At 42.4% G+C, this 17,791-nt stretch overlaps 1 protein-coding gene across 4 annotated transcripts in view; it reads left to right on the top strand.

Annotated features, from left to right (window-relative positions):
• LOC110497355 (coronin-2A) overlaps positions 1 to 17,791 on the top strand; it is a 71,484-nt gene that overhangs the window by 5,471 nt on the left and 48,222 nt on the right. For 2 of the 4 annotated variants that reach the window (XM_090210310.1, XM_090210307.1), the window contains exon 1: positions 13,974 to 14,089. The exons of the other annotated variants lie outside the window; for them this stretch is intronic. In XM_090210310.1, the coding sequence (XP_090066436.1) occupies positions 14,069 to 14,089 (21 nt within the window). In that variant the 5' untranslated portion in view covers positions 13,974 to 14,068. Of the gene's footprint in view, positions 1 to 13,973; positions 14,090 to 17,791 lie in introns of those variants that run through there. 4 annotated transcript variants of the gene reach the window in all.

Raw genomic sequence — 17,791 nt, 5'->3', positions numbered from 1 at the left:
TCTATTCTCATTTGGGAATAGCCAACATTTGATTTACTTAATTGAGGAAAAGTTGCCTACTTGACTTGGCCAGTTAGTCATAGTGGTTGACAACCGTTATGTGTGTGTGCCTGTCTGCGTGTGTGAGTAAGTGTGTGTGTACGTGCCTATGACTCTGTGTTTTGCGTTTGGACACTTAGGAACTGAACCACTCTATAAGAGGGCCTGAAGGGGAGGGATGTCACTTCATGTACTTGGTTGCCTCATTGTCATGGATATCTAGTCTGTTTGCAGGAGGAGACATGAACACACTGACTGACTGTACATCTGCCTCACTCAGTCATGTCCCATACCAATAAGCCTGCATGTAGACTGTTCTTCCATGGAGCTCTGACTCAGAGAGGAGTTATTTATCGGATTTCAAACAGGAAGGCCTTTCCTATGACATTCCCCACTGATGATGGCCTGCCTGTCAAATCAAATGTTTTTTGTCACGCACACAGTTTATACAGCAGGTATGAAAGGTGCAGTGAAATGCTCGTGTGCTAGCTACCTCAACATTCCAGTACTATTATTAATAATAATCAATAATAAATAAGTAATAGAAGAGGTAGTATGCAGAGTAATATATTGGTATGTACACAATAGGATATACAGAATAGATCATGAATGTGCTGTGTCAAGAATGACTGTATTTACATATAAAGTGACTAAAATGTGGAGAGTCAGTGGCAACAGTCACTAAGGTGCCGGGCCCGGTTTCCCAAAAGCATCTTCAGGCTAAGTTCATCGTTAGAACCTTTTGTAGGAGCATTGTTGAATCTCCGAGCTGTTCCCCAAAACCATCGTTACAAAAGGTGCCCTTGAAAACGTGTGTTATTTCCCGACTGCCTCAGACCACTTGTGGAACAGCTTAGTGCTTCGTTAGATGTGTTTTCCCCACCGCGTCACTTTCTTCACAGAAGATCTCCGCCGTACATAGAATCAAGACGCGTATCTGTCTCTCTGTTGACAATGTCTTTGCAATTTTTTACAAACAAGCAGGATAAAACGATGCTTCAAATAGAACTGAGATGACTGCATGAAAAGTTTAAATAACATTCCTACAGTATAGGCTTCATAGGCCCGTATATTTAAATGATATTGAAATACATTTCATTTTCATTCAATTGAGTTTGATTTGGCTACTGTCTGTAATTTTTCCTCAATATGTTTCATGATTTGTAGCCTAATGATGTGTCAAATCTTGATTTAGTGCATTATTATAGGGTAAGCATTAGAATAAGCCGTCTCAATGTTTGCAGCCATAGGTGATAATATCTCTCTAGGAACTGATCCGTTGTCAGTGTTGTGGAGTAATTCTAATGCTAAGGTAAGATTTGATTGGAGAAAGTTGACAGAGAGCAGCGCTGCCTTTCTTTTGATCCTATCAGTATCGACACATGCCTCAATGACACACTTTTGGGAAACACATGTTATGTCTTTTGCCGTTGTGGGAAAGATGCATGGTTAAAACACGCGCCAGCCTAAGTTTCCTTCGCTATCGGGAAACCGGGCCCGGGTTTGTGCAGGGAGACAGCTACGATTAAGCAGTCTGATGGCCTGGTGGTAGAAGCTGTCTCTGAGCCTGTTGGTCCGAGACCAGATGCTCAGATACCGCTTACCAGATGGTAACAGAGTGAATGGTTCCTGGCTCGGGTGACAGGAGTCCTTGACGACCTTCTGGGCCCTCGTCAAACACCGCTTTGAGTAGATGTCTTGGAGGGCAGGGAGCTCGCCCCCAGTGATGTCTATGGCCTCACAGTATGGGCTCAGGTGATTTGTATTCTCTGACTCTTGATCTAAGGTCTGTTTAGTGTTTTACTCCCCTAAATGTTAAGGTCAGGAATATGGGCCTGTAAGCACATCCTAGATCAGTGCCAAGGGGCTACCTGCAGGGCCAGACTAGCACAGCTACAGTTTTGTAGCTAATCTCATGCTCATTCCATGAGGCTGAGAGAATATTTTGCCGTTTTAAAGCTAAATTCCTGCAATTCTACACTTTGTCATGGCTTATAACGTGTTCATGGGTCATTCTCACAAAACGGTGTCACTTTTCACAACATTTCCTGTTGAATCACTGAGATTAAGATCTGTAATGATCTATATCAGATATTATGCATTGTACCAACATTGTCATTACCGTAACCGTTTTCAAAGTCCCAAAAATGAATAAACAAATCAATATTTCTAATATAAAAAATAAAAACATCTCCCATAATGAAAAGGCCCGAGTTAAACATAACACTGAAAATACAAATATTTAATTTGACATTTATTATTATAATAACATTGAATCAGACTTTTTCCCAATTTGAGCTTTATAGCCATTTCGGTAATGAGAAGGCCAAATGGTGTAAAGCGGGTGTTTGGGAATAAGAACCTAATTCTGGAGGCATATAAGAGAACAAATGAACTAAACTTGGGCTTGTCTATGTACTACTACTTTTATTTTTACTGATTGGAGTTTTTACAGGAACTTGAAAAAGTGTTATGGTAATGAGACACAGACACTGTGTTTAAACCATAATATTTATTGTGTACAATGTCAACTTAAACTATTATACAATTTGTATGATTTATGGGACAAACTACAGCAACATCATTTTGTGTTTTGTTCAAATAAGTTAGCTTTTTATAAATATTATATATAACATGACCCAATTTTAATTAAATCCATACTAATTTCAGTAATGAGAATTTGGTTGAAAATGTATCAAATTCAGGTGAAAATGTCTTTATTTAAAAGCTACACTGTAAAGGTTTTCCTCCTCTTCGTCTGAAGAGGAGAGGCGAGAAGGATTGGGGGACCAATATGCAGCGTGGTAAGTGTCCATGGTTCTTTTAATAAGAAATACTCAACATGAACACAACTGATACAAAAACAATAAACGTGAAACGAACGAAAACCAAAACAGTACCGTGTGGTGAGAAACAGACACGGAAACAAACACCCACAAACAAACAGTGAAACCCAGGCTACCTAAGTATGATTCTCAATTAGAGACAACTAATGACACCTGCCTCTGATTGAGAACCATACTAGGCCGAAACATAGAAATCCCAAAATCATAGAAAAACAAACATAGACTGCCCACCCCAACTCACGCCCTGACCATACTAAATAATGACAAAACAAAGGAAATAAAGGTCAGAACGTGACATACACATTCTAGTCCTCAGAATGGTAGTTGATTTCTGCAGATGCATCATGGTTTTCAAACTCAATTTGCTACAGACATTTTCAAATGAGTTTCATGAAAATCACCCTCATATGCCATCTGGGGGGGTGACATGCCCTACAAGCCATTATGGTAATCCAGCCCTGGCTACCTGGAGACATGATTTCATCTCTCTGGACTCTAACCCACACTCCTTCTGATTGTGCCATTGAGCTAACAACATAAATCTATTGTCTTCCTGGTTACATTCTTCTCACAAAGGTCTGATTATTCACCCTTTTCCATGAGTCTCCACAGATGACGTTCCAGTGACTTGATTTATCTGTAGTGGAGAGAGGTTCTAGGAAAGTGGTGCGGATTGATTGATTTCAAGATTACTGTGTTTTGTTGAGGTGAACTGAGATTGGTTTGTTTGAATGTTGTGGTTGTAGTATTGAACAACCAGCCATCACATGCTCTCACATACTGAATTTCTATCAATGAAACATTTTTATTGTTTAATCTGTTTGTGTTCCTTATTATTCCCACAACTCTTAGATATAACATTTGTTTGATGAAATAATCATATTGGGCACCTGACCATTACGGCAGGGAGTTTTGTGGCTGAGCCGAGCTCTCCAAATACTGTACCGCACAAATTCCATCCAAGGGACCAATCTGTTGTTTGGGATGATTACATCCCTTACAATGGCTCTTACTGAAATCCTCAAATGCTTTTACGTAACCACCGAGCCATCTGCACGTGACATACCGAGACCACCCCCGACTGTCACTGTCGTAGTCGCTGACACACACACACACACACACACACACACACACACTGTCCTCTACAGTTGTCATTACCATAACACGTATTTCTCGTGGCAGTTTCTGAAAGTGCATTGAAGTGTTTGCTTGCATGTACAGTATGTTCTTACGTTGTGCTATGCTCCCGTGCTGTTATGTCATAGTTGACCGACGTCAGTCATGAAGGTTGTCATGGACGTTTTCTGACACACCAGCTGTCCTAACGGATTATCCCAGATGGGTGGGCTTCAGTTGGGGTGGACACGGGGAGAGGGAGGGGATTACTTTAAAAATGGAGAGTCCTCCTCCCCTGGATTTGCCCAGCTCCAATCCTGCTCCGATTGGTGTTCCCAATGGTATGCTCCATCCCAGAAAATGTCCAGGCTGCTGAGATGTAGGCCTAGATGTTTCCCACTGTGTCCAAACAGGAAGGCCTTCTGCGACCGCTGAAGCCTCTTGTTGATTACAATGCTTACGGTTGGTTCCCTTATGCTAACGTGCCCCGTATAGTTGGTCTGTAAGTGTATTAATCGGTGCATTAGGGTATTGAATGAATTGATCTTGATTCTAGTCATATGGAGAGAACTTCAAGTGGAGGATCTCTCTGACAGTAAGTACCCAGTCCGTGGCTCTTCCAGAAAACAAACAACAACTTGACCCAGAATTATTCTTCACTCATTTGAGTGTCTCTTGGTAGACTAGCTCAGTTGGCACAGTCCTTGTTGTATGATGACTCCTGTGTCTCTAAATTTGATTTGTTTTACATTTAACATTGTAGAAAATGGAGTGTACAGAGAAACTATGATACAGATTTCTCAGATACTTGTGAAGGAGATTCATCTTTTTACAACTACCTACCATTCAGTGGGCCTACGTATTTCACTGATTGGTACAAAAACATTGTGTTTATTTATGTTTTCCTGGAGGATGTAGTCTGAGGGTCATGACCTTCTTGCCCTTTGTGCTGTTGTCTGTGCCCAATAATGTTTGTACCATGTTTTGTGCTGCTAACATGTTGGGCTGCTGCCATGTTTTGTTGCTACCGGGTTGTTGTCATGTGTTGCTACCATGCTGTGTTGTTGTCTTAAGGTCTCTCTTTATGTAGCGTTGTGGTGTCTCTTGTCGTACGGTGTGTTTTGTCCTATATTTTTATTTTTAATCCCAGCTCCCGTCCCTGCAAGGAGGCCTCTGACTTTTGGTAGGCCTTCATTATAAATAAGAATTTGTTCTTAACTGACTTGCCTAGTTAAACAAAGGTTAAATAAATAAAAGAGCAGAAGGTGGATGTGTCAGTGACTAGAACAAGTCTTCTCTATTATTCATAGAGAGGAGGAGGATGAGGAGGAGGAGAGGGCCTCGCTCTCCCATTGACATGTTATTTCTCTCTGTTAACCAGCCAGACCTTAAGTGGCCCTAATGGCCCTACCTCAGAAACAGCCAATGTCTCCAGACTAATAGTGTGAGCTCCTTGAGCATTACTTTGGCCAGTCAGAAAACAGCTGTGAATGCTGTAGTAACCATATCACGCCACACTAATGCAGTCAGCCAATGGCAGAGATCTGATTAGCGAAAGCATCAGACAGTCTGATGTCATCATGGAGCTGGTTGTGAGCCTCTAGGATCCTGTAGTTGCTGTTGTTAGAGAGATGGATAGAGGGGTTGGATCAGCATAGTATAAATGCAACCTCCTCCTCCCGTTGCTTAAAGTGTAACTTACCTCGGCTGCCGTTATTATGGTTTGGATGGATGGGTGTCATTAGTGAAGCTGACTGTTGATTTAGGAGTAATGGAGTAAATGGCTGGTGGAGATCTGAAGTTATGGGAATGGCGTGATATGGCTACTTGCGTTGACGCTAGACCTACTTGTTCTTATCACCTGCACTGAATAATTTAACATTTTACATTAACTAGCATCAAATATTTAGGTTTCATTCCAATTTCATTCCCTGAGGTTGTAGAATAAAACCAATGCATGAGAGTGAAAAGGTAAGAGGAATGAATTGGATGTCATAACCTGTTTTATAGCTGCTATTCATTACCAGAGCAGCACTACACATGGTTTCAAGAACAAGGCCAATTTAAAGCCTGACCGATATCCAACTTTGGATTCGACGTAGCCCTTTTCCTCTCTTTGCTATCTCCTGCTACTTTGACAAATTGACATTGAGCTCAGCAGAGTTTAGATATGCCGGTGTTACTAAGAGGCTTCTATGGAATGGGGTGCTCACTGCTCCTCTGGGTAAAGTCAGTTTTGAACTCAGTGAAATCGAGTACATTTTTTTTAGTATCAGATAAGGTTTCCTGGCTAGAAGATAGTAGTGTGTAAAACTCTCCACTCTGCCAGGGGCTGTAGCTACTGAGGATCAGTCAGTCCTCTCAATAAGAGCCAGAGCATTTCAGAATTAAGACTAGACAAAGAAATTCCCTCCAGAGGTCCGGCTCCAACATGGCTCACCCCTCAGAGCTATGACATGATATCCATAATTACGTTTCCTCCATACTTAACGCTTCACACCACCGGTTATGTGTGTCCTTTACAAACAGTTCCCTGAACCCCAACTACCTGTAGAAGCACAGGGACGAATACATCATGGACATTTACTGGAATCTCTTCCTAAAGTCCCTGAGGATTCCAGACTGGTTCTATACACCAGGCCCTCTCCTCTCCATGTCTTTATTTGATTTACACCAGGCCCTCTCCCCCCCAGCCACTCAGACACGGCCTCCAAAGACATAGTAATAATGATGTAGTCATTATCTCTGCTGTGTTAAAATGCACCCCACCCCCCACCCCCACCCCTCCACTACAGTCAGGCAGAGGCTTTTTACTGTAAGTCAATAAAGGGATTGATTTAGTTTAGAGTTTCACGGACGCATCTGATATTTGTTGCAATGCTTCGGGGGGGGGGGGGGGGGGGTTGTAACGTCTATCTCGTCACCATGGATGTTTGGTCATAATAGAAAAGGACGGCTGAGGGAAATGAAAGTTGGGTAACGAGTGTCATGATGAGATCGCAGGCTATATTTAAAATGTTTCCATTGAGGTGGTTTAAAGTATTGTTTTTCTTTTCATATTTCAAGCATAGGTTTAGTTGGCTATTCATCCTTGAAGTGAAATGACATTCTTGTCTTTGGACCTGTTGAAAGCTAGGCTGATAAAGTCTGTATAAGGCTGTGAAATGTTACGAGAGACTTGCCAATATAGGTTTCAGTATCAAGCAGCAGCCATATCATGATATCATTCAATGAGCAACACAGCTAATAAGCAGGTTAACGCCATGGGGCTTTAAATGAGTCACCTCTGGCCTGGAAGAATCAACAGGGCCAGCTGTACAGACACGCACACACCTCTGACTCAACACCGCACCACAGGTAGTAACCATATCACAGGTGAGATCATAGTCGCTTTACATCCAATAAAGGACTTTCCATAAGGGGAATGAACCCCTTGATATGAAATCTTTTTACACTTTTTTTTTTACTTAAGACGATGTCAAAATATAATGCTGGATACTTGGCGCTCCATGCTATCATTTTTCTAGAGCCTATAACGATCTAGAACTCTTCTATATATCCCAACTTCATAACTCCAACGTTCTATGTACTGTAACTATATCTGGAACTTCTTTTCAACTTCACGTGCAGTGACAAAACAGATCGCATCTCAAATCCGTCACCCAAGGATCCCTATAGTGTTTCCGTCCAATTAGATTAGAGGTAGGATCATGAGACCACCTCAGTCTCCAGTCCCATAGTGTCAGGTGCATTCAGACAGGATGATGGAGCTATAGGTGGGTACTGTACTTTTGATGGGGTGTATGATGGTAAGAATACTTAGCAGTGGGTATTTCCACAGAAAGACAGATGTGTGTTCTGTCTGTGTTGTGTCAGATATGGACGAGTGCTGGCTAGGCAGAGAGAGATACCAAACCCACCTGTTGCCTCAGTGTTGAGTTGACTCAGAGATTTGATCTGCTTTGCTTGTTTGAACAGATGAACACATAGTGTACATTGTGATCTGATTTTTCATTTGCAGTATTGTGTCACAATGACTGATTTGTCAAACACCGGGTTATTGTAGAGACCTCTGCCATTGTTACGGTATGTTTCAAGCGTGATAACTTGTGCAGATTGGTGCAGATGTGGTTTCTACTGACAATTGCAATGTACAAACTATGGCATAAGGGAACGATGAGCGCATAAGAGGCAATCCGTAATTTCGACATTAATGAGCGAGCTAAGACGGACGAAGTCAATATAACTATTTGTTCAGCACTTTTGAAATGTACAGCGACAGAATTCAGAACATGGGCCGTTCTTACAGTATGCTCCCTGTACACCAAGTCAGAAACGTAGGATTAATAAAGGGGGCATATAAGCAGACAATGAAAGCTCTTACAATATTCGATGATGACGTTTCTCTAAAACAGGCTATAGGCTACATGTGCACCACGCCATATCACCATGCACCATGCCATATCTCCATGACATATTACATAATTTATGCTCCAGCATACGTTACATTTTTGGACTCACCTTGTTGTGCTAGCCTACACACCATTCCAGTGGTGACCCGTCATTCAGGCTGCTCAACCTGTTTTGAGCCCCACCTGCCCTGAATGACGGGTCGCCACTGGAATGGTGTGCAGGCTGGGTTTATCCTACATCTCAGAAAATCACACCACATTCTCAAACTGTTAGTCAATCTTTGATTTACTTGCAAGAGATTTTCTGTGTTGACAGAAGAGAAAAATAAATGCTGTTGCTACCTCGCTTTTACCATATCTATGATGGCAGAAGAAAATGTAATTGATTCACTGTATCTAAAAATAAATGCATGTTCCAATTTTGCTGTTGGTTAGTTTATCTGCTATGTGTTATGGGAGTGGTCCCAAACCTCTTTTGCATGGCAAACCACCAAAGACAACATAGGAAGGAACATGCAAATACTAGCCAGAGACGTACAGTGCATTCTGAAAATATTCAGACCCCTTGACTTTTTTCACATTTTGTTACGTTACAGCCTTATTCTAAATTGATTAAATACTTGTTCCGCCTCATCAGTCTACACACAATACCCCATAATGACAAAGCAAAAACAGGTTTTTAGAAATTTGTGCAAATGTATTTAAAATAAAAAACACATCACATTTACATAGGTATTCAGACCCTTTACTCAGTACTTTGTTGAAGCACCTTTGGCAGCGATTACAGCCTCGAGTTTTCTTGGGTATGATGCTAAAGCTTGGCACACCTGTATTTGGGGAGTTTCTCCCATTCTTCTCTGCAGATCATCTCAAGCCCTGTCAGGTTGGATGGGGAGCGTCACTGCACAGCTATTTTCAGGTCTCTCCAGTTATCTTAGATCGGGTTTAAGTCTGGGCTCAGGCTGGGCCACTCAAGGACATTCAGAGACTCGTCCCAAAGCCACTCCTACGTTGTCTTGGCTGTGTGCTTAGGGTCACTCTAGTCAATTTTAGAAAAAAGCTGTAATGTAAGAAAATTGTGGGAAAAGTCAATGGGTCTGAATACTTTCCAAATGCACTGTACATCATTTGAAAGACTTCTGTTGACGTGTTTTATTATATTTGTGCATACGTGTGTGTGTGTGTGTGTGGGTTTGTCTGGGTGCGTTACATGACATAGTCCATTTATTTAACCCTTATTTTACCAGGTAAGTTGACTGAGAACACATTCTCATTTACAGCAACGACCTGGAGAATAGTTACAGGGGAGAGGAGGGGGGTTGAATGAGCTAATTGAAAACTGTGGATGATTAGATGGCCATGATGGTATGAGGGCCAGATTTGGAATGTAGCCAGGACACCGGGGATCTTTAGTGACCACAGAGAGTCAGGACACAAGTTTAATATCCCATCCGAAAGACGGCACCCTACACAGGGCAATGTCCCTAATCACTATCCTGGGGCATTGGGAGATATAGCTAATCCAGGTTTATCATTTTAAAAGGCTAATTGATCATTAGAAAACCCTTTTGCAATTATGTTAGCATAGCTGAAAACTGTTGTTCTGATTAAAGAAGCAATAAAACTGGCCTTCTTTAGACTAGTTGAGTATCTGGAGCATCAGCATTTGTGGGTTCGATTACAGGCTCAAAATGGCCAGAAACAAAGATCTGTCTTCTGAAACTCGTCAGTCTATTCTTGTTCTGAGAAATGAAGGCTATTCCATGTGAGAAATTGCCAAGAAACTGAAGATCTCGTACAACGCATTGGAACACAGGAGTGATGGTTGCTGATAATGGGCCTCTACACCTATGTAGATATTACATTTAAAATCTCCCATTTCCAGCTACAATAGTCATTTACAACATTGACAATGTCTACACTTTATTTTTGAGCAATTTTATGTTATTTTAATGGACAAAAAAATGTGCTTTTCTTTCAAAAACAAGGACATTTCTAAGTGACCCCAAACTTTTGAACGGTAGTGTGTGTGTGTGTGTGTGTGTGTGTGTGTGTGTGTGTGTGTGTGTGTGTGTATATATATATATATATATATATTAGACCAGAGGAAAGAGTGATTATTACTGGCCCTTCAACACCACTTCCATCCAGGGACCGACCAGGACCAGCCTTGCTTTGCTTAGCTTCAGAGGCAAGCCAGCAGTGGGACGCAGGGTGGTATGCTGCCTAACACACCCCTACAGGTAAGCTTGAGGGACTGACCTGTTCTTTGGTTGATCGGTCGAGGGGGACAACGCCATGAAAAAGACAGGAAATGGTCATGTATTTACCTTTACTACAAATGATCTCAGTGGATCTGTTTTGGATCTGCTTTTAATGGTTGCTTCTGTGTACATTGGCACACAACAGCTTCAGGACTGGAGAATAGTTACGCAATTACTGGCCCTACCTGTGCAGCTGTAAAAGTCCCCGAAATGACATCAGCCGTTAGTCAGATGTACAATGAGATTCGATCAACAGTATACACAAAATATGCAGGCTAAAGGGAATAAAATATTAGCTCTGTCGGTGAATGGGTTCAAATCATAAAATCTACAGCACAAACACACATGGCAGACACACCCTTTTCTGAGAGACCGCCCTGTAATCCAGAGCCACGCGACACCAAAACACAGGACCAGCCTGCCTTCATGTTCCACACCCCGGAGACGATTCTCATAAAGCAGCTCCCTTGTCAGCTAATGGGGATCCTAATTAACACTAAATAATGATTACCGACCGACACCCTACAAACATCTAGGTCTCCAAACAACCATATATTTTACACTTCCTCAACCCTCTTCCTCAAATAAAGCAAAGGCAACAGACATCCAGACAAAAGGCAGCACAGCACTTTGTGCCTAAACCAGGTGTTTCTCCGTCAAAACAGCCAGGCCGCCTATCAGAAATGACAGTGAGGAAGGGATGGCCATTATAGCTCAGCCATGTCAAAGACATGAGCCCCGTTTCCCACAGTAGCTGCCTATTACCTCACGACTGTGTGATCTGTGATTAGAGAGAACCGTTAGCTGTTAGATTTCTGGAAAGGCTCCCAAGCTATTAGGCGGTTTGCAGTCTAGGATAATAGCTAAGAAATGTAACCTAGTTTACCTACTCTAAGATGAATGCATGGTCCTACATCGAACAAACCTGAGTTCATGATGAAAGAGGACGACTTGTACATTATACTGACTCTAACTGATGGACTAATCAGATAGTCTTATCTTCCTCTTTAATAAGCAGACTCTGGTATTGGCCCAGACCACTGACTGTGTTGCTCTGATGTCTCGGTTGTACTCCTTTCCTTGGCAGAATGCTCAAGATTAGACATTGGCCAGATAAAGAGGGTTGGCACAGCTTTCAGTTGGTCCGATCTCAAAGAAAAACCTGCAATAGATCACAGCATCGCACTCGCTCACATCAATGTGTGTGGGCAAAATATGCACAGCGCATGTGTGTTTGGTGTCTTACGTAAGCCGGTTTCCAAGAAATCACTCTTCAAGCACTCTATACAACCTGGATTATCGTGCACACATTGAAGGTTGACAACACTTTAAAAAGCCATTGAAACCCGGTTCTCTTGAACATGCCTCTTCAATAATAATGGATGGAAATTGACTGCCATTGTTTATCTATAATGAGTTTCTATAGTGTCCCTGTCTGTCTAGCCTAATATACAGTAAACTTCAAAAGTATTGGGACAGTGACAATTATTGTTGTTGTTGTGGCTCTGTACTTCAGCACCTTGGATTTGAAATGATACACAATGACCACGAGGTTAAAGTGCAGACCATCAGCTTTCATTTGAGGGGATTTTCATCCGTATTGTGTGAACCGTTTAGAAAGGAATGCACTTTTTGTCCACAGTCCCCCACATTTTAGGGGGCCAAAAGTATTGGGACAAATTCACTTGTATGTGTATTATACACAGGAGGTTGGTGGCACCTTAATTGGGGAGGACAGGCTTATATTGATGGCTGTAATGGAACAAATGGAATGGTTTCCAACTCATCAAACAAATGGTTGCCATGTGTTTGATATCATTCCATTCACCCCATTCCAGCCATTAATATGATCCATCCTCCCCTCACCAGTCTCCTGTGGTATTATAGTATACATATCAGTGGCCATTGGCCTCCCCTTGATATTGATGGTGTTGTTTTGGTTGACCCAGGGGGTGTGGGGGAGGGATCGCTCTACTTCTGACTCCTGGAGCATGTTGTTGTGCACATCTCTGTGTGATTGAGCTGTTTCTGTCGTCACCAACACTTAGTTGGACTTCATTCAGTCATACCTGGTGTGTGTGTGTGTGTGTGTGTGTGTGTGTGTGTGTGTGTGTGTGTGTGTGTGTGTGTGTGTGTGTGTGTGTGTGTTTATGTGTGTGTTTATGTGTGTGTGTGTGTGTGTGTGTGTGTGTGTGTGTGTGTGTGTGTGTGTGTGTGTGTGTCTTTGATTAGGATATCCTATAAAGCGTCTGCTAAATGACATATATCTGGGACTTGGATTAGGTGGATCAATCACCAATGTCTCCAGGTAGATAATTCCTTTTCTGCAACTCAGACAAACTATTTCTCTGACCTGTCGCTTATCTCTCTCACACACAAAGTTTAGAGGTTCTGCTGGACTTTGGACGTGTGTATGTGTGTGTGTGTGTGTTCATGCACCAGAGGAGGCTGGTAGGAGGAGCTATAGGAGGACGTGCTCATTGTAATGGCTGTAATTGTATAAATGGAATGGAGTCGGACATGTGGTTTCCATATGTTTGATGTGTTTTGATACCGTTCCATTTGTTCCATTCCAGCCATTACAATGAGCCCTTCCTCCTATAGCGCCTCCCACCAGCCAACACTGACGTGCACATGTGTATCGATCGCCTGGCCACTTTTCTGACCTGCTGTTTCACCATGTGAAGTCCAGCTGTCGATGCCTGTTATATATCCCCTCTCTCCTGTCCTCATATAGCTTAGCCTAGCCTATCCACGTCACTCATATTGACCTCCTAGCCTAGCTATCCACTTCACTGTTATTGACCTGTTAGCCTAGCCTAGCTATCCACTTCACTCTTATTGACCTGTTAGCCTAGCCTAGCTATCCACTTCACTCTTATTGACCTGTTAGCCTAGCCTAGCTATCCGCTTCACTCTTATTGACCTGTTAGCCTAGCCTAGCTATCCACTTCACTCTTATTGACCTGTTAACCTAGCCTAGCTATCCACTTCACTCTTATTAACCTGTTAGCCTAGCCTAGCTATCCACTTCACTCTTATTGACCTGTTAGGCTGTTAGCCACATTGCCTTGCCTCCAGTGCAAAATATGCTGTTATATAATGTTTTTGACAGGGGCTGGCGTGTAGCGATTACCAATGTCTCGCTGTCAGTGCAGCACATGTGGATGAATTTTCGTGGAAGTTTGGCGAGAGGCCAAACCAACCTCCCTCCCTTTACATGACCACATTGTGCAATGTGTGCTTTTCTCCCTGCTGGATGGAAACCATTCATTTAAAGAGCAGTCACTCTCCCCCACAGATTAGGCCTAGTCTTTGGTAGAGCAAGACACCACCACCTCACATTAGAATGTAGTCGATAGACTCTTGTATCCTGGTATTGTGAGTTGGAATGTGGAGATTTTGCATTGAGGTGAGAATCTTCATACATTGTGAATTCTTATTTCATTTTTATGGGTTTTGTGTTCAGGGCATTGCGGGTTCAAAGGCCTGTCTGGTTAGTGGTTGTTTGTTATCGGAACAGGATGGACAGACATGAAAGCAAAAGAAGGGAGAGAGAGGATTACTGGTTTTATCCCGTTCTCTCCATCTCTGGTTGATTACTGGTTTTATCCCCTTCTCTCCATCTCTGGTTGATTACTGGTTTTATCCCCTTCTCTCCATCTCTGGTGGATTACTGGTTTTATCCCGTTCTCTCTATCTCTGGTTGATTACTGGTTTTGTCCCGTTCTCTCTATCTCTGGTTGATTACTGGTTTTATCCCCTTCTCTCCATCTCTGGTTGATTACTGGTTTTATCCCCTTCTCTCTATCTCTGGTTGATTACTGGTTTTATCCCCTTCTCTCCATCTCTGGTTGATTACTGGTTTTGTCCTGTTCTCTCTATCTCTGGGTGATTACTGGTTTTGTCCCGTTCTCTCTATCTCTGGTTGATTACTGGTTTTGTCCTGTTCTCTCCATCTCTGGTTGATTACTGGTTTTATCCCGTTCTCTCTATCTCTGGTTGATTACTGGTTTTATCCCCTTCTCTCCATCTCTGGTTGATTACTGGTTTTATCCCCTTCTCTCCATCTCTGGTTGATTACTGGTTTTATCCCCTTCTCTCCATCTCTGGTTGATTACTGGTTTTGTCCCGTTCTCTCTATCTCTGGTTGATTACTGGTTTTGTCCCGTTCTCTCTATCTCTGGTTGATTACTGGTTTTGTCCTGTTCTCTCCATCTCTGGTGGATTACTGGTTTTATCCCGTTCTCTCTATCTCTGGTTGATTACTGGTTTTGTCCCGTTCTCTCTATCTCTGGTTGATTACTGGTTTTGTCCCGTTCTCTCTATCTCTGGTTGATTACTGGTTTTGTCCTGTTCTCTCCATCTCTGGTGGATTACTGGTTTTATCCCGTTCTCTCTATCTCTGGTTGATTACTGGTTTTATCCCCTTCTCTCCATCTCTGGTTGATTACTGGTTTTGTCCCGTTCTCTCTATCTCTGGTTGATTACTGGTTTTGTCCCGTTCTCTCTATCTCTGGTTGATTACTGGTTTTGTCCCGTTCTCTCTATCTCTGGTTGATTACTGGTTTTGTCCCGTTCTCTCTATCTCTGATTGATTACTGGTTTTGTCCCGTTCTCTCTATCTCTGGTTGATTACTGGTTTTGTCCTGTTCTCTCTATCTCTGGGTGATTACTGGTTTTGTCCCGTTCTCTCTATCTCTGGTTGATTACTGGTTTTGTCCCGTTCTCTCTATCTCTGGTTGATTACTGGTTTTATCCCCTTCTCTCCATCTCTGGTTGATTACTGGTTTTATCCCCTTCTCTCCATCTCTGGTTGATTACTGGTTTTATCCCCTTCTCTCCATCTCTGGTTGATTACTGGTTTTGTCCTGTTCTCTCCATCTCTGGGTGATTACTGGTTTTGTCCCGTTCTCTCTATCTCTGGTTGATTACTGGTTTTGTCCTGTTCTCTCTATCTCTGGTTGATTACTGGTTTTATCCCGTTCTCTCTATCTCTGGTTGATTACTGGTTTTGTCCCGTTCTCTCTATCTCTGGTTGATTACTGGTTTTGTCCTGTTCTCTCCATCTCTGGTTGATTACTGGTTTTATCCCGTTCTCTCTATCTCTGGTTGATTACTGGTTTTATCCCCTTCTCTCCATCTCTGGTTGATTACTGGTTTTATCCCCTTCTCTCTATCTCTGGTTGATTACTGGTTTTATCCCCTTCTCTCCATCTCTGGTTGATTACTGGTTTTGTCCTGTTCTCTCTATCTCTGGGTGATTACTGGTTTTGTCCCGTTCTCTCTATCTCTGGTTGATTACTGGTTTTGTCCTGTTCTCTCCATCTCTGGTTGATTACTGGTTTTATCCCGTTCTCTCTATCTCTGGTTGATTACTGGTTTTATCCCCTTCTCTCCATCTCTGGTTGATTACTGGTTTTATCCCCTTCTCTCCATCTCTGGTTGATTACTGGTTTTATCCCCTTCTCTCCATCTCTGGTTGATTACTGGTTTTGTCCCGTTCTCTCTATCTCTGGTTGATTACTGGTTTTGTCCCGTTCTCTCTATCTCTGGTTGATTACTGGTTTTGTCCTGTTCTCTCCATCTCTGGTGGATTACTGGTTTTATCCCGTTCTCTCTATCTCTGGTTGATTACTGGTTTTGTCCCGTTCTCTCTATCTCTGGTTGATTACTGGTTTTGTCCCGTTCTCTCTATCTCTGGTTGATTACTGGTTTTGTCCTGTTCTCTCCATCTCTGGTGGATTACTGGTTTTATCCCGTTCTCTCTATCTCTGGTTGATTACTGGTTTTATCCCCTTCTCTCCATCTCTGGTTGATTACTGGTTTTGTCCCGTTCTCTGTATCTCTGGTTGATTACTGGTTTTGTCCCGTTCTCTCTATCTCTGGTTGATTACTGGTTTTGTCCCGTTCTCTCTATCTCTGATTGATTACTGGTTTTGTCCCGTTCTCTCTATCTCTGGTTGATTACTGGTTTTGTCCTGTTCTCTCTATCTCTGGGTGATTACTGGTTTTTTCCCGTTCTCTCTATCTCTGGTTGATTACTGGTTTTGTCCCGTTCTCTCTATCTCTGGTTGATTACTGGTTTTATCCCCTTCTCTCCATCTCTGGTTGATTACTGGTTTTATCCCCTTCTCTCCATCTCTGGTTGATTACTGGTTTTATCCCCTTCTCTCCATCTCTGGTTGATTACTGGTTTTGTCCTGTTCTCTCCATCTCTGGGTGATTACTGGTTTTGTCCCGTTCTCTCTATCTCTGGTTGATTACTGGTTTTGTCCTGTTCTCTCTATCTCTGGTTGATTACTGGTTTTATCCCGTTCTCTCTATCTCTGGTTGATTACTGGTTTTGTCCCGTTCTCTCTATCTCTGGTTGATTACTGGTTTTGTCCTGTTCTCTCCATCTCTGGTTGATTACTGGTTTTATCCCGTTCTCTCTATCTCTGGTTGATTACTGGTTTTATCCCCTTCTCTCCATCTCTGGTTGTTTACTGGTTTTATCCCCTTCTCTCCATCTCTGGTTGATTACTGGTTTTATCCCCTTCTCTCCATCTCTGGTTGATTACTGGTTTTGTCCCGTTCTCTCTATCTCTGGTTGATTACTGGTTTTGTCCCGTTCTCTCTATCTCTGGTTGATTACTGGTTTTGTCCTGTTCTCTCCATCTCTGGTGGATTACTGGTTTTATCCCGTTCTCTCTATCTCTGGTTGATTACTGGTTTTGTCCCGTTCTCTCTATCTCTGGTTGATTACTGGTTTTGTCCCGTTCTCTCTATCTCTGGTTGATTACTGGTTTTGTCCTGTTCTCTCCATCTCTGGTGGATTACTGGTTTTATCCCGTTCTCTCTATCTCTGGTTGATTACTGGTTTTATCCCCTTCTCTCCATCTCTGGTTGATTACTGGTTTTGTCCCGTTCTCTCTATCTCTGGTTGATTACTGGTTTTGTCCCGTTCTCTCTATCTCTGGTTGATTACTGGTTTTGTCCCGTTCTCTCTATCTCTGGTTGATTACTGGTTTTGTCCCGTTCTCTCTATCTCTGATTGATTACTGGTTTTGTCCCGTTCTCTCTATCTCTGGTTGATTACTGGTTTTGTCCTGTTCTCTCTATCTCTGGGTGA

Source organism: Oncorhynchus mykiss, chromosome 19 (assembly GCF_057628025.1).
Source record: "Oncorhynchus mykiss isolate SJ-2025 chromosome 19, ASM5762802v1, whole genome shotgun sequence".
In the NCBI taxonomy this organism is placed as follows: Eukaryota; Metazoa; Chordata; class Actinopteri; order Salmoniformes; family Salmonidae; genus Oncorhynchus; species Oncorhynchus mykiss.
Note: the sequence above shows the minus strand (reverse complement) of the source record. Positions and strands in the feature narration are given on the sequence as shown.